This window comes from Dama dama, chromosome 26, assembly GCF_033118175.1.
Source record: "Dama dama isolate Ldn47 chromosome 26, ASM3311817v1, whole genome shotgun sequence".
NCBI lineage: Eukaryota > Metazoa > Chordata > Mammalia > Artiodactyla > Cervidae > Dama > Dama dama.
This window is the reverse complement of record NC_083706.1, coordinates 48,237,589-48,259,747: the sequence shown is the minus strand read 5'-3', so window position 1 is coordinate 48,259,747 and position 22,159 is coordinate 48,237,589. Positions and strand designations below refer to the sequence as shown.

The window sequence follows — 22,159 nt, the reverse complement described above, 5'->3', positions numbered from 1 at the left end:
GCTAGGCCAGGGGGGCGTGGACGTACTGCGGATCTTGGAGCAAACACAACCTTGAGGCACATGGAGGGACAAGAAGAGACGATTGCTCTTTCCCTGGTGAACCCAGACCATATCGCTTTCTCAAGCTCTGCTTCCTCTAAGAGGAAATGCAGACGTCACCTTCCTGGTGATCTCTGGACAACAGGCTTCCTCCCTGGTCGCCCCTGGCTATCCGGTGTCCCCGCTCAGAGCCCACTTCCTGGCAGGGAGGACTCGGGGCATGGTCCCCAGCTGCTCTCAAACAGCTCTCTGCCTTTGCCAAGGCTTCCAGAATCACCGGGGGGATCACAGAACCATGTAAAGCCTCTGCCCTTCTTGAGTGAAAATGGGAGGTCGGGGTGGGGTTGTTTCGTGGGGGGTTGTGGTGGGAGGGTGCAGAACTGGGGAGAGGAAAACCTCTATTTGCTTTTGTCCAAAAGATTGCAGTAACTTGCAGGCTTCTTTTTTTTTTTTGGTGGAAGATTGGGTTAATATATCAGAATAAGCTACAGCAAACTCCATTTTGCTGAAACCAGAATAAGCAAAAAGTTGTTGTTTAGTCGTGTCTGACTCTTTTGTGACCCCACGGACCCTAGTGGAGATGAAAATGCCACTGTGGTGGCAAGTGATGGGCTTCACGGTGTGTGTGAGAGTGTGTGTGTGTTAATGTGTGAGGTAAAAACTGCCTGATACCCAGAAGGTAGGGGCAAGGCCATATATACAGTGTGATTATATAGATGTGTAGGCATTCTGAAGTTGCTAAAGATGATATAAGAGGTAATGTTTAAAGACTATTTTTCAGTGTCATAAATATGCTGGAATATCAGTACTTCTTTCTTCTCTAGTTGTGTAAACAACTGCTTCTCTATATTAATAATACATACATATTCTTTGGAAGGACTGATGCTGAAGGTGAAACTCCAATACTTTGGCCACCTGATGAGTCAAAGAACTGACTCATTTGAAATCCTGATGCTGGGAAGGATTGAAGGCAGGAGAAGGGGATGACAGAGGATGAGGTGGCTGGATGGCATCACCGACTCAATGGACATGAATTTGAGTAAACTCCGAGAGTTGGTGATGGACAGGGAGGCCTGGCGTGCTGCAGTCCATGAGGTGGCAAAGAGTCGGACACGACTGGGCGACTGAACTGAACTGAACTAAGGACCCTAGTTACATCGTTGCCACTTTGAGACTCTGAAAATAGAACAGGTGCCCCAGGAGAGCCCTCGGGCCATCCTCCCCAGGTGGTGTGGAAGGGTAAAGGGGTCTCTAACCCGTGTTAATCCTCTTCCTGCTGTCCCAGCAAGTTACAGCTCTCATGCATATATTACAAATTTGTGTTACATTTAGATGAAAAGATTGGGAAAGAATGAATGGAAACTAGGATTTAAAATGTCTGTGACAATTCGGAATAGTCCATGAAGGTCCAAAGTAAAAAGAAATAATATGAAATTTCCCATACTACCCACTCCCCCCGACCCCCATTCAAACCCCACCAAGAGAGCAAGTAGATAACGTGCGTGTCTCAGTTTGGTCTTAGCACTCTGTGGTCTAATCGCCGCTTCAGGGAAGAAAGTGAGGTGTGTGTCTAGATACTTCCAGAAACATTCCAGAGAGGCTCTGGACTTGCTAATGGATGGTTGTACTTCAGGAATACGGGCAGAGGGGATGCTAGTCTTTAATGCTGCTAATGGAGCTATAATGGAAGTTTAAAGGCTCACCTTTATAGGTCAAAGCCAAATGGCTTCCTTCTCATCACATCCCTATTATAGGAAAGTGAGTTCAAAGTTATGACCTTCGAAAGGGGAGTGAAAAATGCCATTTTTTAAGGCAAATATATATTAAAATCACTTATATCCCAATTTCATTTTTAATAAAGTTGCTTCCTTCATAGCTTGCCAATGTCCTGGCAGATAATTAAACATCTTATCAAATTTGTATCTCACATTTATAGATTTGTGTGTAAGAAAGCTCAGTTTTCATTCCCCATTTTTTTTTTTTAGGCAAGGTGACAATTCCTGCTTAAGTAGATTCACATTTTTAAAAAAGCTCTGTTGTTCAGTGGGTATCATGACAACACATTATCCTCTGTGAAAATGTGGGATGGTTCCTTCTGGGGATCCCTTAGCAGAAGAGAAAGTGAAGTCACAATGTTGGAATAGGGACCACGTGTCAAGGAGAAAGTCTCATAAGTGAAAGAGTCTGATCCAGGGGCGCCCCTGGCAGCTGCTGTAGGAAGATGGGGGTGGGAGGGGAGGGGAGGGAGGTGAGAAACAGGAAGGGGGTCAGCTGGAAGTGAGGAGGGGGCAGGGAGAAGGAGAAAGAGAAGAGAGAGCCCGGAATGACCAAAATATTGAATAAAAATTAAATCAGAAAACTAAAGTCAGGCAAATGGTTACATACGTAATCTGATTTCGCCAGCATACTTACGAAGGATGACGTGGGTGATAACGAATGCAAATATAAAGACTGTCAGAAAAGACAGAGATAAAATAAACATATAAAAAAATCTGTAGTTTCTTTTCCCCACACAGTTGCCTACCCAGGGACAGTGGTGATCAAATCGTTCTGAAATGAGAGGCAGAAAAGAAAAAAAAAAAGAAAATCAATTAATAAAATGTCTTTTTACTTGAGGGAGCTCCCCCTCCCATTCTCTGATAACATAAAACATTCTCTGTTCGCATTTCCAAATTCACTGCTCAGAGAAACACTCAACATTAAGACACATCAAGAACACAATAATTCTTTCAACAGAACTTAGCTGTTTTGAAAAAACAAAGGATGTGCATTCTATTCTTATTACAATAGAAACTCAAAGATTTCCCTCTTTTGCAAAGAAAGCTCTTTGGTTCATAGAATAATCTTCCCTTAAGATGGTACCAACACTTCTGATGGTAGTTGCTGGGCTGGGTGGGGCTGGGCCTCAGCCTTTCACCAGTGCGTGGTACTGGGCGACCATCTCTCATGGTAAGTGGCCGAGAGAGAGGTCACTAGGAGCCTAGGACAGGACAGCGGGACAATCCTGGCTCTCCCATTCCGGTTACTGCTCTTTTCCAAGAAATGTCTCTGCCATTTCAGTAGTCATAAAAGAATTTATATCATTTTTTAAAGTGATCTCTGATCTTCAAATAATGTAATACGCCTGATCTTGTACTCCACAACTCTCAGCTTCCTTACCTGTCAAACAAGGATACCAAATAGAGTCCTGTGGGGCTAAATACTGTCTGGGAAAGCATTTTTCTTTAAAAACCAGCATGTGGTGCTTTATAGCTTGTGAAGAGATGTCACATACACCCATCCATTTGACCTTGAAACATTCCTATGAGGAAAATGATGCTGCTGCCCTATTTTATAGATGAGCAGACTGAGGTTTTGGGGGGAAGATGCCTGCAGGGGCTGTACAGCTCAGAGGCAGTGGAACTAGGATTGAGGTCAGGTCTTTCTCAGGGTTCATCTTGTCTTGCCAATGCACAGGCTGCCTCAAGCACTTTGGAAAAGCTAGAGTGCTGGCTTTGGGCATTTTTATCCTGTTATCCCATACCTGTGTGTTCTCACCTTGGGGATTTCATCAGAGTCTGTAAGGCATTTGTGATTCACTCTTCCTCTTATAAATAATGGCCAGCTCTACTTTTCAGCTGATCTTCTACTCAAGAGGCCCATCCAGGGTGTCTAATGCACCCACTCAGAACAGACCACCTGCCACGGGAAAAATGCTAAGCTTCTCCTTGGACTCTTATCCAAGCTTAGCTTTTACCAAAGTTTCACATCTCCATGTGTGCTTTGAAAAGATACAGAGAAGGCTGTGAGGTGTGACTATGTTAATTAACATTATAAAGTTATGTGAGGCGGTGTTGCCTTCCTTTCTGGTCACCTATCATAAATCACTCATCTCATAATTTATGTCCAGTGCAAGCTTGTATGTGTGTTAGTGGCTCAGTCCTGTCTGACTCTGCAACCCCACGGACTGTCTCTCCGTAGGATTTCCCAGGCAAGAAATGGAGTGGGTTGCCGTTCCCTTCTCCAGGGGATCTTCCCAACCCGGGGATCGAACCTCGGTCTCTTGCACTGCAGGCAGATTCTTTACCGCTGCGCCACCTGGGAAGCCCAGTGCAAGCTTATTTCTTGAAAAGGCCATGAAGATGCCTGGAGGCCATGGTGGCAGAGGAACTGTAAGAGTCATCGTCGTCTGCAAGCGACATCAGCAAGCAGCAGCTGGTCACCCCGAGAGAAATCTCAAAGCTCACCAGCCTGGTGACAACTCAATGGCCTGTAAGATGCTGACTCTGAAAGGAAAGCAACTCCTACGGTGTGTCCGTGTGAGTTACATGTCAACATATGTTACCAGCCCCACACAGCTGGAAAAGTTACAGTGAAAAGTGAAAGTCGCTCGGTCGTGTCCGACTCTTTGCAACCCCACGAAGTATATGGTCCACGGAATTCTCCAGGACAGAAAACTGGAGTGGGTAGCCTTTCCCTTCTCCAGGGGATCTTCTCAACCCAGGGATCGAACCCAGGTCTCCTGCATTGCAGGCGGATTCTTTACCAGCTGAGCCACCAGGGAAGCCCCAAAAAGTTAATCCTCACATAAAAACAACCTCATTTCCCCAAGTCAGTGATCTACACGGGTTGCGCACTGGAAAAGTCTATACAGAACATGCACAAAGAGAAAAGAAATTGGGATAAACCGAATTTTCCTAAGACTCTGAGGCTCTCATTTGAGAAACCTCTTCTCTGCTTAACACTTTCCTATGGAAGAGGAAAATGAGACGTGGAGGCTGGGGACACAGGCCAGGTCAGGGTGGGACCTCTGGTTCCAGCTGTGAACGCTGATCTCAAGATGCCAAGTGCGTGTCGGATGAGCCTGCCCACTATAGGGAGACCCACCCACCAGCAGAGGAGACATCAGAGGTGGGGAGGCAGAACTAACATGATGGACCCCCAATTCCAAGTACCAAGGTCTTAATGGGGCACCATGATCATTTCCATGGGGGCAGGGGGTCGCTGTATTCTTAGCTTAGAAAGCTCACCGTTAGCTAAGCTAACACACTTTGCTGAGGTAGGCAGAGCTGCTAGGGAATGAACGCAACAGACAGTGCACATGAAACCACTGGGCGCGGGGTCTGGGGGCTTCGGAGGAGACGAGCGATCTCTCAGAATGGGTGTGAATGCCTGGTTCCCCAGCAGCCCTGAGTGGAAGCAATTTCCATTTGGAAACTTGCCTTATTGAAAACCCTTTTCTTGGCTGACAAAATCCCGCTAACAATGTAGGCTTGCTGAGAAATACTTTGATTTAACGGTTTTCATGTTCTCCTTTGTGACTGTTGAATACCTGCTGGTAAATGAGCCTGGTGGCTGGGTCAGTAAAGAGTCTGCCTGCAATGCGGGAGACTCGGGTTCCATCTCTGGGTTGGGAAGACCCCCTGGAGAAGGAAATGGCAACCCACTCCAGTATTCTTGCCTGGAGAATTCCATGGACAGAGAAGCCTGGTGGGCTACAGTGCATGGGGTCACAAAGAGCCAGACACGACTGAATGACTAACACATACACACAAGTGAGCCTGAGAGCTGGCTGTGCATCTCTGTGAAAGAAGGATGCTCAGAGCCCAGGGCCACCTGCCAGTCTCTTCTAACGCCAAACTCTGGTGCCCTCCTCCCTCCTCTTGACTTCTAGGGAGTCAGGGTGTGCCATAGCCTCCCTCACCCCAGGCTATGCCTGCACCTCTTCTCTTCCTGCAGACTCTCTGTCTCACCCAATAATCTCTTTATTCCCGCCGGGTTCAAATGTCAGCTCTACACCGATGATGCCAGAACAGCCGCTGCCGCCTTCACCCACCTTATCTAAAAATCAGCTTATTTATTTTTACTTGCTTTTGTCTGCTGACTCTACTCCAAGCCTTTAATAGATATTTGTCAAGGACTGACTAAACCCTCACGCTACCCCGAGGGTGTCCCCATGAGTAAGCAGGTTTCCCAGGGTGGCAGGGCTACCGGCAGCCAGGCTGGCAGGCTCAAACTGCCTCCAGAACCCTCGCCTGCCAGCCCCCACTGCCCGGGGGATGTGTCCCCATGAGCCCCGCGCTGTATCCGGTGCTGGGACCACTGAGACGACCCACAACAGCGTAACCAACACTCCCTGCCTTCCAGGGGTTCCGAGTCTCACTGGTGAGGACACTTCAGCATCCAGATCCCAAGAATGAGCGTCTAACAGAGGGACATTGAATTTAGGGATTTCTGTCTGCTCACGATGTTGGCCACACACAGCATCCTCCATGGAGGGTTGAAGGCGAGAAACGGGGCAGCAGGAGCTCACCCTGGGCGAGCTGACACACGCGTGACTCCCAGGGGCTGAGTGAGGCAGGGACTGGCCGGACGGGGAACACCTGCGGGGCGGAGACACTGCTGGCAATGTGGTGGCGTGCAGACACAGCATCTGAGACCCTTCAAGCAACCATTATCAGAGGGCAGACTGCCCATTTTCCGTGTGGGAAGACTGATTGGTGTCCTACACCCTAGGGGTGAGGTGGGCGTCTGTGATGTCCTGTAGCCACCCATCATGTCCAACTCTGTGACCCCATGGACTGTGGCCCGCCAGGCTCCTCTGTCCATGGGATTTCCCAGGCAAGAACAGGGGAGTGGGTCGCCATGCCCTTCTCCAGGGGATCTTCCCCACCCAGGGATTGAGCTTGCATCTCCTTCGTCCCCGGCACTGGCAGGCAGATTCTTTACCCCTGAGCCACCGGGGAAGCCCCGTGGGTGTGATGAAGGCTCTTTTTAAAAAAAAAAAAAAAAACAACACTTTAGACTTGTTACTCTGAGGTCTGGATCCTGCCAGAAGGGTGTGGTTTCTGCCCTTGCAGCCTCTCTGGAGGGTTCCTTTAATCGAATGAGGAGCCCTTCCCAAAACCAGGCTGTTGGGGAGGTCTCTGCTCGGCTGTGCTGAATGGAGGGACAGAGCCTGAGACGAGGCAAGAAAAATGGAACATGGAGCACAGGGTGGCGGGGGGCGATCAACCTGGGAATTTCTCTAAAACAATGTGAGGTTGGAGTCAGCCAGCTGGGGTACCCTGTGCACACCTCGGTGGGCATCATGCTCCCCAGGGTGGCTTATGGGCTTCTTCCCTCTCCTTCCCCAGGTGAGGCCTTGAGGTGAGAAGCCACGTCTAGTCACCTAACAGCCCCCGTACCCGAGTGCCTGGCGTGCACACACCCGACAGATACACGCTGAGCACAGGAAAAAGTGCCTTTAACTGCCTTTGGCAGTTTCTTATGTGATCGCTGTTCCTGGCCATCAGGTAGAGAGATCGGAATATTCTGATGAAAGATGAGATTTCCAGGTGGTGTCAGTGGTAAAGAATCCGCCTGCCAATGCAGGAGCCTCAGGAGACCCAAGTTCGATCCCTGGGTGGGAAAGATCCCCTGGAGAAGGGAATGGCAACCCACTCCAGTATTCTTGCCTGGAGAATCCCATGGACAGAGGAGCCTGGTGGGCTACAGTCCATGGGGTCGCAAAGAGTCAGACACGGCTGAGCACACATGCACACACACAATCGCAGGAAAGGACAGGGGACTAGAAAATCTGAAGATGTTCCGAGAAGGCTGAGGGTTGGAAGATGTTAATAGTAGTTGGAAAGAACTGATGGGGCGGTTATTAGTGTGAATCAGCTCTCGGAGAAGCAGGCTCTGTCCCGTCTGGCAATGGTGGGAAGCAGAGGTGGGTTTATTAAAAACCTCTGTAGGGTGCTTGGGGCTATTGGGAGACCCCGAGGCTTCAGCTAGAATTCTAAGTCAGGAGGAATTCCAGGCAACTTCAGAGTTATCAGATCCTAAGTGGGGAAAGGAGATTCCATTAAAATGGCCAGTGGGAACATAGCTCAGGTGGAATTATGATCCTATCTTGGGAACCCCAAACTCTAAATACTAATGAACACAACATTATCAATGATGATTAACCCTGCCATTCACTGAGTGCCATTCATTTATCCAGCCCCACGAGGTAGGTGCTATCCCCACACTTTTCAGAGGAGGGCGCTATTGAGCCAAATGAGGACCAGCAGGGCCTGAGCTGAGGGACTAGGCCACTCTGACTGAAGGAAGATTTGGTTTTCCAAAGAGATGGAATATGGAAAAGAGGCCCTAAAAATAAGGAGAAATGGAGACATATTAAAACTGGACAGAGGTAGAAAAATGCACTGAAGTATTAAGGAAGATATTAAGGGAAGCATATTTGCAAGAGCCGTGTTTGAAGGTTGCCAGTAAAAGGAATAAAAGTGTTTGAAAATGTTAAGAATTTGAAATCTTCCAGAAGTCAGGCCCCCAAGAGATAAATAAAGTCATATCCTCAGGCCAAGCAATTCTGAGTTTTCCATAGTGGTCCTGGGCTGAGGCTGTCTTGAGAATCATGTGAAAACTGCGATGTAAAACTTCTCATTTAAATGTTAATTACATTTAAATTAAGTTAACTGTTTTTAAAGGTATGAAGTGGAAAATTACTTTTCCTTGAAACCTAGGATTTTCTTTTTCCCTCCCAAATTAGAAAAATGTTGTCTCATGAGGTATCCTTTTGCTCTTTTAGAATGATGAGTGCTGAGATCTAGTGGTACATATTATTACCTGGCCTTTATGGTTCCCAGGTAATTCAAAGAATTATATAATAGAAACATTTAAATATGAAGCTTGCTAAAGTATTAGAGGAACATATTCTTAGACACTAAATAATTCACGCTGTTCTAAATCTTCTGGTAAAAATCTAAGTAATAATAGCCTTGCCACTGTGTTTAATGACGTGTGAGATTTCTGGAAAGCAACCTCACCTGCTTACCCCATCTCCTCCTCCTCCTCCTGTCACTTTTATCCAAACTTTCTTGAGTCCTTGCTACCTGCCAGGCACTGTGTTAAGTATTTCCCATGAATAGCATCACTTCCTTCTCACAAAAGCTGGTGAGGTCAGTGCTACTGTGCCCGTTTATTGTGTCCAGAAGAGGAACGTGCAGACAGGAGCTGGCGTGGCAACCCAGGTGAACGCTTAACCACCCGTTCCCGCGTCCTGTGCCAGTTCTCTGCGGGTCACTGTGCCAGGTGGGCCCTGAGGGCCCGGCCCCTTCCTCCAGGGGCGGCCCACTTGGGCCCCTGCGGCTCCAGGCACCGCACATCAGCAGGAACGGGAACACGAGTGGACCGCGGCCACGCCGGGGCTGGCAGTTGTGCCGGTGGCCCCATGGGCTTCTTCTGGTTCAGGGCCTCTACCCTTTGGGGGGCGTGGAGAAGACCTAGCTCATATCTCGGGGGCCCACCCTCAACCGAGAAGTACTCTAACGTGTGAAAAAACGACCTCATTCTCAGCAAATCGAACATCAGAAGAACTGAACTTCTTATGGAGACGTCCAGATTTGACAAACCTACTTGGCAAACACTGTTGATTGAGACGGCGGCGCTTGGGTGCTATCGGGGACAAAGGGAGGTATCAGGTAAGGTTTCTTACCTCCTTCCCTCTGCTTCTCAGCTCCTTTCCTGAAAATGAGTTCTATCTGTTTAACTTTACAGAGAAATGAAATCAAGGAATCATATTAGCTGCAACTTCTCACCAGTTATCCATTATACACATGCACGCCCAGTCACTTCAGTTGTGTTCAACTCCTGGCAATCCTATGGACGGTAGCCCACCAGGCTCCTCTGTCTATGGGATTCTCCAGGCGTGAATACTGGAGTGCCCTCCTCCAGGGGATCATCCCAACCCAGGGATCTAACCATCCGTAGGCACCTCTCACTCAACGGGCCCTCAGCTGTGTTCATTAAGCCTCCCTGCTCCTCACTAACCCACCTTTTCTTAGTCAACGGCGCCCCCGTGCATCCAGCCGCCCAAGGTGGACAATGCATTCATTTCCGCCCTTGGCTCGCACCCCTTGCGTCTCGCTGGTCAACAAGATAGTTCATTTTATCGTATTATTCCTGCCACGTTTTCTGTGCCTCTGTTCCCTGACTGAAGGCCACTGCAGCTGTAGGCCTTGTCACCTCTTTCATGAGCCACTGTGAAACCTTCCTGGGCCGCCCCGTCTGTCTCTCCCCAACGCTGCTGCTGGAGGGACCGCCAAGCAAATAAGAACAGGGCAGCCCTCTGCCTACGTTCCCGGGAGGCTCCTGCAGTCCCAGCCGTGATGTCTGCCAAGCAGACGCATCTCCTAATTCAGCTCTTGGCTGCTGGGAGACCCACCTTTCCTTCCCCTTCAACTAGAGCAGACAGACCTGTACTGTATCTGCTTTCTGTATTGGTTTCCTCATTATATTCTATTTTCTTTTTTTAAAAATTTATTTATTTATTTTAATTGGAGGCTAATTCCTTTATTGTGGTGGTTTCTGACATACACTGACATGAATCAGCCATGGGTGTACATATGTCTCCCATCCTGAACCCCTCTCCCACCTCTCTCCCCATCCCATCCCTTTGGGTTGTCCCAGTGCGTCGGCTTTGAGTGCCCTGTTAAAATGTTTATTTATTATTTACTTATTTGGCTGCACTGGGTCTTAGTTGCGGCATGTGAAATCTTAGTTCTCTGACCAGTAATTGAACCCAGGCACCCTGTATTGGAAGCCACAGGACTCCCAGGGAAGTCCTCCGTTTTCTAAAATGGTCCACTATTAACGACCACTAAAAAAAAAGTCACAATCAGCTGCTGCTGCTGCTGCTGCTAAGTCGCTTCAGTCGTGTCCGACTCTGTGTTACCCCATAGACGGCAGCCCACCAGGCTCCCCCGTCCCTGGGATTCTCCAGGCAAGAACACTGGAGTGGGTTGCCATTTCCTTCTCCAATGCATGAAAGTGAAAAGTGAAAGTGAAGTTGCTGAGTTGTGCTCTTTGAGACCCCATGGACTGCAGCCTACCAGGCTCCTCCGTCCATGGGATTTTCCAGGCGAGAGTACTGGAGTGGGGTGCCATTGCCTTCTCCTAACAATCAGCTAGCAAATGTTTACTGAGTTGTTCTAAGCAGTCCCAAGTTAAGTCTCCAATATTCGTGGTATTGTATTCCAATCATCATGGTGTTGCACTGTTGGTGGTGTGCTGTGGAAAGGACATGGGATTCTTAAGCTAAAAGATCTGAAATCCTAATACTAACTGCCCATTTAGTGATGGAACCCAGGCAGGTTTCTGGGCCTCTGCCATTGGATATGCCATTAAAGGTTCTTCTCCTTTAATGTGTGGCTAAATAAAAGTTGTCAAGAACTGAAGTCGGTTGCGCCCACTCTACACAAAATTAGGACATGCTGGCAGGCCTCTGTGGTAGAAACTCTACACGTAATTGATAAGAACTGGCCCTCTTACAGACCCGGCTTAGGCCCAGAGCTGACCGGTGACCCTAAAGCACTCGGGGACTACGGAGCACTACATAAACACTCCCACCACCGGAACTGGGTCAGCAGACTTCTTAGACTCTAAATAGAGCGCGCTGTTTTCTTGTTTGTTGTGGTTGTTTGCACAAACCGTGTCAGCACTTTACTGAGTCACCACGTCTAGTCAGTGGGTCCTTAATTACCTCCTAAACACAAGCAAGCAAAAGAACAGGTCAGAGTCTGTCAGGACCGGCTGCGGGGGTCCACTGCAATAGTCTTTGCTGAAAACTGTTTTCAACTATTTTCAAACTATTTTGTTGAAAACTGCAATTTTTGTTGAAAAATTACTCAGAATTTCAAGATGGCAAGAGCAGAATATGAAATCCACTTTGGGTCCCCATAACCCACCTGTTAATTATTAATACTTATGGCCTGGAAATGTGGTTTTTTCTAATTTGTGACAGATGACTGTCTAGAGATTCCATTGGGTTTGCCGGAAAGGACTTACAGAGGGCTGCTAAGAGCAAAGTTCAGGCAGGAGGTTGTGATTAATGAGGAGTTAATGGACTTCCCTGGTGGTCCCGTGGTTAAGAACCCGCCTGCCAATGCAGGGGACACAGGTTCAATCCCTGCTCCAGGAAGCTGCCACGTGGGCCCATGTGCCACAACTACTGAGCCTGCACGCATAGAGCCTGTGCTCCCCAACAGGGGAAAGAAATTGAGAAAGTGAAGTCGCTCAGTCGTGTCTGACTCTTTGCGACCCCATGGACTGTAGCCTACCAGGTTCCTCTGTCCGTAGGATTTTCCAGGCAAGAGTACTGGAGTGGGTTGCCATGTCCTTCTCCAGGGGATCTTCCTGACACAGGGATCGAACCCAGGTCTCCTGTATTGCAGGTAGACGCTTTACCGTCTGAGCTACCAGAGAAGCCCAATAAGAGGAGCCACTGCAATGAGAAGCCCAAGCATCACAACGGGAAGAGCAGCCCCTACTTGCTGCAACTAGAGAAAACCTGCGTGCTGAAATGAAGACCCAGCACAGCCAAAAATAAAATAAACAAATTTTTAAAGTTAGGAGTCAAGCTTAACCATAGGCTAACATCTCCATTCCATATAGAGAAACTTGGAGGCAAGTAGCAAAAGTCTCCTGGCTGATACTTGCTAGAGCTACCAAGCTCCCGTCCCTGGTGGGGCGGGGAGGGGGTTCTCAGGATTCTGCCGGCCTGGGGGAGGTGTGATGGGATGAGACTGATGAAGGAGGACCAAATGATGGAGAATATGTGATGCAGAGCAGCAAATGTTAACCCTGCCCATCCTCGCATGTACCGTCTTCCACCAATATCAGGAGCTCTGTTTTTAACCTCAAGAGCACCGATTCTTCTTTTTTTTTAAATTTCCTAATGCTTTGAAAAATCTAGCGAAAACCAGAGTCCCTGCCACCCTCATGCACTCACACCCAGCCTTTTACATACAACTTCCTGCAGCCTATTCTTAGTTAATAGTGACCTATTAGTTTAGTTTGCTGAAATTGAAGTGACTCATTTCGACGATTGATTTTTCAAGTTCAGTTGTCCTAAGAAGGCGGACAGGCAGGGGCCTCCCTCTGACTGGCTTTGCTAAAAGTGCCATCCTCAGGTCCTGAAGGGACACACCCCAGACTGCAGCCCACTTGGGGATGGCACTCGGCTCGCCCCGGATAACCACCACCGGTCATCGGCCGCAGGTCAAGAGCTGCTTTATGTACAGGAAGGGCCTATGTTTATTTGGGGTTTTCCAAGCTAAGGGCTGTGATCAAGTAGTGGGTAGTAACATTAACGTAGTTGGTCTAAATTAACTCTTTTTTAGCATTGAAAAAAGAATAAAACAGAAAATATCAAGGCATTTCATATACTGAAGTTCTGTTTCATTAAACTATCTGAGTATTTGTATATATAGAGTTCCAATGTAAAATGCATTTCTTACTGTGAGTTGCAGGGGATAACAAGTTTGAAAACTATTGATTTATTCAAATTTGTAGCTGGCACATAACAGGCCCTCAAACATTTGTTGAGTAAATAAACATATGTATATATTATACCACTTCCCTTGTGTGGCTCAGCTGGTAAAGAATCTGCCTGCCATGCGGGAGACCTGGGTTCGATCCCTAGGTTGGGAAGATCCCCTGGAGAAGGGAAAGGCTACCCCCTCCAGTATTCTGGCCTGGAGAATTCCATGGACTGTACAGCCCATGGGGTCGCAAACAGTCTGACATGACTGGACGACTTTCACTTCACTTCATATCTTACACCTGTGACGGAGCCTATTTTAAAACTGTCATCTCCACCCTCCCAGAGCTGTATCAGGGTTACTATTTCCTGATCAGACTTAAAAGAATTCTCATTTTTCTTGGCGTTTAAGAATTTTCATTTGTACTCCTGGGAGGTCTGAGGGTATAAGAAGTGAGTTTTGTTTAGCTTAGACTTGGGGGGAAGGAAACTTTCTTGTTTCAGTGGAGAACAGTAGCTTAGTCATTGAGCTAAAAAAGGAACAGGGTTTTCTCTTTTCAAAAAGAGAACGGTACTGTGGAGAGAAGAAGCAGATACAGACAGGGGAGTATCCAGCTTTCTTTTTCACCTTCTTCCCTCCCTTCTATCCTTCCCTCCTTCCTTCAGTTCAGTTCAGTCCCTCAGTCATGACTGACTCTTTGCAACCCCATGAACTGCAGCATGCCAGGTTTCTCTGTCCATCACAAACTCTCGGAACTTGCTCAAATTCATGTCCATCGAGTCGGTGATGCCATCCAACCATCTCAGCCTCTGTCATCCCCTTCTCCTCCCGCCTTCAATCTTTCCCAGCATCAGGGTCTTTTCAAATGAGTCAGTTCTTTGCATCAGGTAGCCAAAGGATTGGAGTTTCAGCTTTAGCATCAGTCCTTCCAATGAACATTCATGACTGATTTCCTCTAGGATTGACTAATTTGATCTCCTTGCAGTCCAAGGGATTCTGAAGAGTCTTCTTCAACACTAGTTCAAAAGCATCAATTCTTCAGTGGTCAGCTTTCTTTATAGTCCAACTCTCACATCCATATATGACTACTGGAAAAACCATAGCTCTGACTAGACGGACCTTAGTTGGCAAAGTAATGTCTCTGCTTTTTAGTATGCTGTCTAGGTTGGTCATAGGTTTTCTTCCATGGAGCAAGTGTCTTTTAATTTCATGGCTGCAGTCACCATCTGCAGTGATTTTGGAGCCCAAGAAAATAAAGTCTGTCACTGTTTCCATTGTTTCCCCATCTATTTGCCATGAAGTGACAGGACTGGATACCATAATCTTTGTTTTTTGGATGTTGAGTTTGAAGTCAGCTTTTTCACTCTCCTCTTTCAGCTTCATCAAGAGGCTCTTCTTCACTTTCTGCCATAAGGGTTGTGTCATCTGCATATTTGAGGTTACTGATATTTCCTTCCAGCAATCTTGATTCCAGCTTGTGCTTTATCTAGCCCAGTGTTTCTCATGATGTACTCTGCATATAAGTTAAATAAGCAGGGTGACATACACAGCCTTGTTGTACTCCTTTCCCAATTTGGAACCAGTCCTTTGTTCCATTTGGTTCTAACTGTTGCTTCCTGACCTGCATACAGGTTATGAAGGAGGCAGGTCAGGTGGTCTGGTATTCCCATCTCTTTAAGAATGTTCCAGAGTTTGTTGTGATCCACACAGTCAAAGGCTTTGGTGTAGTCAATAAAGCAGAAGTAGATATTTTTCTGGAACTCTCTTGCCTTTTCTATGATCCAACGGGTGTTGGCAATTTGATTTCTGGTTCCTCTGCCTTTTCTAAATCCAGCTTGAACATTGAGAAGTTCTCAGTTCATGTACTGTTGAAGCCTTTTGAGCATTACTTTGCTGGTGTGTGAGATAAGTGCAATTGTGTGGTAGTTTGAGCATTCTTTGGCATTGCCTTTCTTTGGGATTGAAATTAAAACTGACCCTTTCTGGCCCTGCGGCCACTGCTGAGATTTCCAAATTTGCTGGCATATTGAGTGCAGCACTTTCACAGCATCATCTTTTAGGATTTGAAATAGCTCAACTGGAATTCCATCACCTCCACTAGCTTTGTTCGTAATGATGCTTCCTAAGGCCCACTTGACTTCACATTCCAGTATGTCTGGCTCTAGGTGAGTGATCACACCATTGTGGTTATCTAGGTCATGAAGATCTTTTTTATATAGTTCTGTGTATTCTTGCCACCTCTTCTTAATATCTTCTGCTTCTCTTAGGTCCATACCATTTCTGTCCTTTATTTTGCCCATCTATGCATGAAATGTTCCTTTGGTATCTCTAATTTTCTTGAAGAGATCTCTAATCTTTCCCATTCTATTGTTTTCCTCCATTTCTTTGCATTGATCACCGAGGAAGACTTTCTTATCTCTCCTTGCTATTCTTTGGAACTCTGCATTCAGATGGGTATATCTTTCCTTTTTTCCTTTGCCTTTTGCTTCTCTCCTTTTCACAGCTATTTATAAGGTCTCTTCAGACAACTATTTTGCCTTTTTGCATTTCTTTTTCTTGGAGATAGTTTTAATCAATACTTTCTGGACAATGTCACAAACCTCCATCCATAGTTCTTCAGGCACTCTGTCTATCCAATATAATCCCTTGACTCCAGTTGTCACTTCCACTGTATAGTTTTGAGGGATTTGATTTAGGTTACACCTGAATGTCTAGTGGTTTTCCCTACTTTCTTAAAGTTAAGTCTGAATTTGGCAATAAGGAGTTCATGACCTGTGTGACCATGTCAGCTTCCTGTCTTGTTTTTGCTGACTGTAGAGAGCTTCTCCATTTTCAGCTGCAAAGAATATAATAAATCTGATTTCGGTATTGACCATCTGGTGATGTCCATGTGTAGAGTCATCTCTTGTGTTGTTGGAAGAGGGTGTCTGCTATGACCAGTGCGTTCTCTTGACAAAACTCTGTTAGCCTTTGACCTGCTTCATTTTGTACTCCAAGGCCAAACTTGCCTGTTACTCCAAGTATCTCTTAACTTCCTACTTATGCATTCCAGTCCCCTATGATGAAAAGAACATATTTTTTGGTATTAGTTCTAGAAGGTCTTGCAGGTCTTTATAGAACTGTTCAACTTCAGCTTCTTTGGCATTAGAGGTTGAGGCATAGACTTCAATTACTGTGGTATTGAATGGTTTCCCTTGGAAACAAACAGAGACCATTCTGTAGTTTTTGAGACTGCATCCAAGTACTGCATTTTGGACTTTTCTGTTGACTATGAGGGCTATTTCATTTCTTCTAAGGGATTCTTGCCCACAGTAGTAGATACAATGTTCATCTGAATTAAGTTCGCCCAGTCTGATCCATTTTAGTTCACTGATTCCTAAAATGCCCATGTTCACTCTTGCCATCTCCTGTTTGACTACTTCTAATTTACCTTGATTCATGGACCTAACATCCAAGGTTCCTATGTAATATTGTTCTGGAGAAGGGAATGGCAAACCACTTCAATATTCTTGTCTTGAGAACTCCTTCCTTTAGCAAATGTTAACTGAGCAGCCGCAGTCCAGGGAGGCAGAGGTCGCTGAGAACTCTTGGTGGGGAACAGACAGAGCTGCCCTCAGGGAGCTTACTCATCCCCTGAGGGCAGAGAACGACATAAATAAGCTGTGAAGGAGCAGAGAAAGCCCAGGGAGGAGTGTGCCTCCCTGGGAACCACCCCAAGCCCACCACGCAGGGTGGCCAGGAGTCCACAGAGAGGATGTGGCTTTTTCCAGGAACTAAGAGGAGCCCTCGGGGCTGGAGACCAGGCCGCGAGGTGTGAGGCGGGCAGGCTCGGGTCTGTGGACCAGATAAAAAGGATGTTGGCTTCCTGCCTATGAGCCACCAGCAGTGGCTCTTTTAAGAGAGAGGTGGTGTGATCAGATTCTGCTGGGGACGGGAGCAGGTGGACTGGATAGTGAGAGGAGTGGATGGTGGGGGGTCCACTAGGAGACCCCCATCCAGGAAAGGTGAGAGGTGATGGTAGCTTGTGGTTGGCCCCACCAGTGGAGATGCACCCACCTAGGAAGAAACACATGATGTGTTTGCCTTGTACAACCAACGGCGGTGTGGGGGCTCAGCGAGGTGGGGGTCCTGGGGGATGCTGGGGTGTCTCTAAGCTCCCCAAGTGCCTGGAAATGAGACACATCTGCAAGTCTGAGGCTCTGAAGAGAGGTCTGAGCTAGAGACCCAAGAGTGAGAGGCACAGACTTCAGGAAGGCAAAAGGTAGCGAAAGCGAGATCAGAGGTGATCACACGGGCTCCCCAGAGACACGAAGCGGGGAGCCACACAGGGACAGGCTCACAGGCACCGGACGGACTCGTGTCAAGACTTGCAACAGACTTGCTCGGAGTAACTGCTTGTGGCTTTTCCGGTATCGAAGAAAAGTATTTTCAAAGCTGAGTTGCAGTTTGACAATTACGGGCAGAAATGAGATGAGCATTCTTGGTCAGATAAAAATAAAACACGGCCCAAGATCCTCTCCTCTGGGTTAGGTCCGATTTACCTTTGCATTAGAAGTCGAGCTGAGCGCAGCTTACAGGCCCTGTGGTTGAATTCCACGGCAGTGACCCAGGACAGGCTAAAAATACGCCCGGGCGCCCCAGAGGGCCTGATGTTGAGACTTGCCTGTTGGTGAAGGAAGCATTTTCCAAAACACCGCACCGGACATACCGTCTCTTTCTTTTGTTGCAAACAGTTTTTAAACACATAAACAAATGCACAGAATAAGAAAAGTCACGTTTTAAAATTCACTTTCAAATGCATTATTTAAAATTACTAGAGTCTTCTAGCAAAGCATTTTTCTAAAGTACACATGGAATTACAGGGGAGAACCTGACCCGAATACCCAGAAAGCGCCCCCCCAGGACTGGCCCTGCAGGTTCTACTTCCCGTGAGGGCTATAGTTCTCATCCTACAGCTATCAATCAGCCTCTGACTATGACTTGGCTGCTCCTGTGGTCTGACCAGCCACAGTCACGTGCTGGAGATGAACATGTGGGCAACCTTGCGTCTCAGGTTCAGAGTGAGAGCCTGGCTAACGGGGCTTTTCCCAAAGGGTGGCTCTGAACCTGAGAGGTCAACCAGCCAGGACACAAGCCTGCAAAGAGCCGGGCTGCTCTGTGATGGCTCTGGGGGTGGCCCCCCGCTTGCCAGGGTGTGAGCCAACCTTGCCTGCTGTTTCTCCTTTGTATCTGCGAACCTTTGCTCCATCCCCGCCTTCTGGGGCTGGTTATGAGGTTCCCATGGTGACAGGCATGAGCAAAATGAGGCTCCAAGAACCTCACAGGGGCAGACGGTTTACTTGGTGGCTCCCGCCCTAGGTCTGGATTCTTGATGTAGGCAGGATTCACCCAGTTCAGCTGCCTGTAGATAACGATACGTAAGGAGGCGGGCAGGGTCATGCCTTGGGCCTCTATGATGCCAGTGAAGGACTCTGTTGGGAACATCTGAAACCTCCTCTGGTATGAGCACTTGAGGACTCACCCTACCAAGTCATGGGCAAGACTTCTACACATGCCTGTTAGGATGTTATCTGTGAGTCTTTCTCTCCAGGGAAATGCTGAAGACTTTCAGCCAGCCACTAGAGGAGACTGGACCGGCCCAGCCTGGATGCACCTCTGGGGTCCCCTTTCTCACTCCCTGACATCTTGAGACGAGGCTCTCCTTCCTCCAGGCTCACTAAAGCACTCGCCTCGAGCCCAGCCTTTGTCCACGGACGTCCCTGGTTTTGTTATCTGTGGGCTCTTGCAGGGCTTGCTTCCTCCTCTTGACACTGTTTCCACCCCTTCTGTTCTCTGTCCTGAGGCCCCAGAATAGGAGAGGAGACACTTTCTGCTTAGAGCAGGATTGACAATGGACTTATGAGCAGCAGACCAAACCTCACACACCACAAAGCTTGCAGTGCTCTTCACGAGATCACTGTGTAAAGTGTAAACAGCTGGACAGAAGGGAGGAGCGGGCACTGTGGCAGCGGGGGGCGTTCTGGGTGACGGGGCTGAGTTCCTGTGGGCACAGCAGGCAGCCGGGGCAGCTCCAGGGCAGCCCCGTGAGAGGTGAGGGATATCTCCCTCCCACTTCTCCACCCTGGATGGATGGCTCTGATTCAGCACCTTCATTGCCACATCCATCTCACGAGGTTTCACTTCCTCTCCACGTTTGCCTCTCTTGCTCCCTCCCTCTTGTATTTCTCTTCCTACTACTTTCTAGCACTTCTATTTCTCCCTCTCCTCCACCCCCATTTTTTTTAACTTCTCTGTGTCTGACCTCAGACACCAGCCAACCACTCACAGCTTGACACACACGGTGACCAGTTCCCTGAGGCCAATGTTGCTCACTCTGGGTCCTTGTGTTTAAGTTTCTGCAGATCCCATTCTGGATTGAGAGCCAGAGGGTTCTGGTGCTTAAACTAAGTTATGCACTCCTTGAAAGAAAAGCTATGACAAACCTAGAAAGCATATTAAAAGGCAGAGACATCACTTTGCCAACAAAGGTCTGTATAGTCAAAGCTATGGCTTTTCCAGTAGTCATGTACAGATGTGAGAGTTGGATCATAAAGAAGGTTGAGCACTGAAGAACTGATGCTTTTGAACCATGATGTTGAAGAAGACTCCTGAGAGTCCCTTGGACTGCAAGGAGATCAAAGCAGTCAATCCTAAAGGAAGCCAACCCTGAACATTCACTGGAAGGACTGATGCTGAAGCTGAAGCTCCAATAATTTGGCCACTAGATGTGAAGAGCCAATTCACTGGAAAAGACCTTGATGCTGGGAAAGAATGAAGGCAGGAGGAGAAGGGGATGACAGAGGATGAGATGGTTGGATGGCATCACTGACTCAATGGACATGAGTGTGAGCAAACTCCAGGAGATGGTGAAGGACAGGGAAGCCTGGAGTGCTGCAATCCATGGGGTCACAAAGAGTCGGACACGACTGAGCGACTAAACAACAGCAGCAAGAATGTACTTTATAGACTGGGGGAGATAATCATGTTCTCAGGAGACAGAGGATCAAACACTCTTCTTTGCCCCAACTCCACGAATTTAATGAAGCACTGAGTCCCGTGGCTTTTTCCAGTATTTCTGGAATCCATCCATGGCTATGACCCTCATGATAGGGGAGCAGCAGCCCACCCACCTGTCCTTGGCCTCGAGTTATCACCAACCAGTTCACTCTCTGCAATGCTGACAGAGGGCACTTTCTGAAACATGTGGTTGATACACCCACTCCATTGTCCCTTGCCCTTGGGATAAGATTGAAACTCTTCAGCATGGCTTGGAAGGCAAGTGCTCACGTCCTGCCTCTCCGCCTGCAGTCTCCACTTTCTCTAGTCCCTCTAGTCTGCCTGCCTCCTGCTGCTCTGGGCCTCTGCACAGGTCGTCCTCCTCTGACGTGTCCATTAGATGGGAGGAACCTCTGATGCTCCCACAGGTGTAGAGGTATGACCGTGTACCACACGTGTTTGTGAATCTGTCCGGCTTCCCCGGTAGGGAAGCTCTGCAGGCAGGACTGGGCTGATCACTGTCACCATCGTCTCCCCAGAGCCTGCCCAGACAAAAGCCTGGCATGCCACAATAGTCAAAAGATGTCCCTTAAACAGGGGAGTGAAGCAAGTGTTGGCATGGCCATGTGTACAACCCTGAAGGACCATTAGCCTAGAAATTCCCTGCTTCCCCGAGCACAGCATTATAGTAATTCCAGGCACACATGCTGGTGATTTCCTGTCCTCCAGCAAATATTCAGCATGATTAAAGAGGGAAAAATGCATTTTTTTGGTTCAATTCATCGGACTGAAAAACAAACCCATAAATCAGTTAGTAATAGCCAACGGTTTTTTTAGGCACAAACAGCTTGGTTAGAAAACTGGTTACTTCTATCACAGGATGAATGGCACAAGGGCACGCCCTGCTACTGGGATGTTGTTGGGAACTGAATGTGTAAGAGCCAGGAGTCAACTCTGTAACACTTATCTTATTTTTGCTACCTTCCAATGAAAAGGCATGCAATCCAAACCGTGACAAAACCCTTGTGGGACTTAGAAACAATCTTAGCTTCACATTTTAAGACAATATTATATTATCTTTTGTGGGAAAATTTAAATTTCTTGAACTTTACCAAGGGTTCTTATCTTCCCAGTATTTCTCAGTAGCATAAAAGGCTTGAGGCAAGAACAATGGAAGGAGTAAATTCTCAATGATTTTTAAGAAGGGGTCTATTGGCCCGAGAGCACAGAGATGGGAAGGAAGGGTCCCGCTGGGGTCAGTGGCACAGCCCCTGTCCTGCCCCACCTCTCTGTTCTCCACTTTGTAACGAAAGGGTGACATAGATGTCCCCCCAAAACAACCAAGGCTCTGGAGCAGGCGGGACACCAGGGCTGGCAGGAACCCCGGTGGGTGGCCCAGGCCTGCCCGCCCATGCAGGAAGCTCCGTGTGCGTGTGCAAGTGTGTGTGCTGCCCACCTGGGTTTGGGTTGAGAGCGAAAGAGGAAGAAAGACAGGAAGGAAGAACAAGCCCAGTATAGCTTTTCTTTTTTTTTTTTTTTAAAAAAAGCAGCTTTTTAAAATGGTGCTCTTGGGACTTCCAGAATGGCATTCACTGGACTTCCCTGGTGGTCCAGGGGCTGGGACTCCATGCTGCCAACACAGGGATCCCGGGTTTGATCCCGGGTCAGGGAGCTAGATCCCATGTGTGGCAACTAAAGATTCCGCATGCCGCATCTAAGATGCAGCCAAATGAATAAATAAATATTTGGGGGAAAATGGCATTCTTGAAATAAATGTTACTGCCTATTACTTGAGAAAA

The 22,159-nt window shown here is 47.7% G+C and overlaps 1 protein-coding gene across 4 annotated transcripts in view; it reads right to left on the bottom strand.

Annotated features, from left to right (window-relative positions):
- ZDHHC14 (zinc finger DHHC-type palmitoyltransferase 14) overlaps nt 1–22,159 on the bottom strand; it is a 275,105-nt gene that overhangs the window by 38,367 nt on the left and 214,579 nt on the right. For all 4 annotated transcript variants that reach the window (XM_061130484.1, XM_061130486.1, XM_061130485.1 and 1 more), the window contains exon 4: nt 2,452–2,589. In XM_061130484.1, coding sequence (XP_060986467.1) covers nt 2,452–2,589 — 138 coding nt within the window. The remainder of the gene's footprint in view (nt 1–2,451; nt 2,590–22,159) is intronic.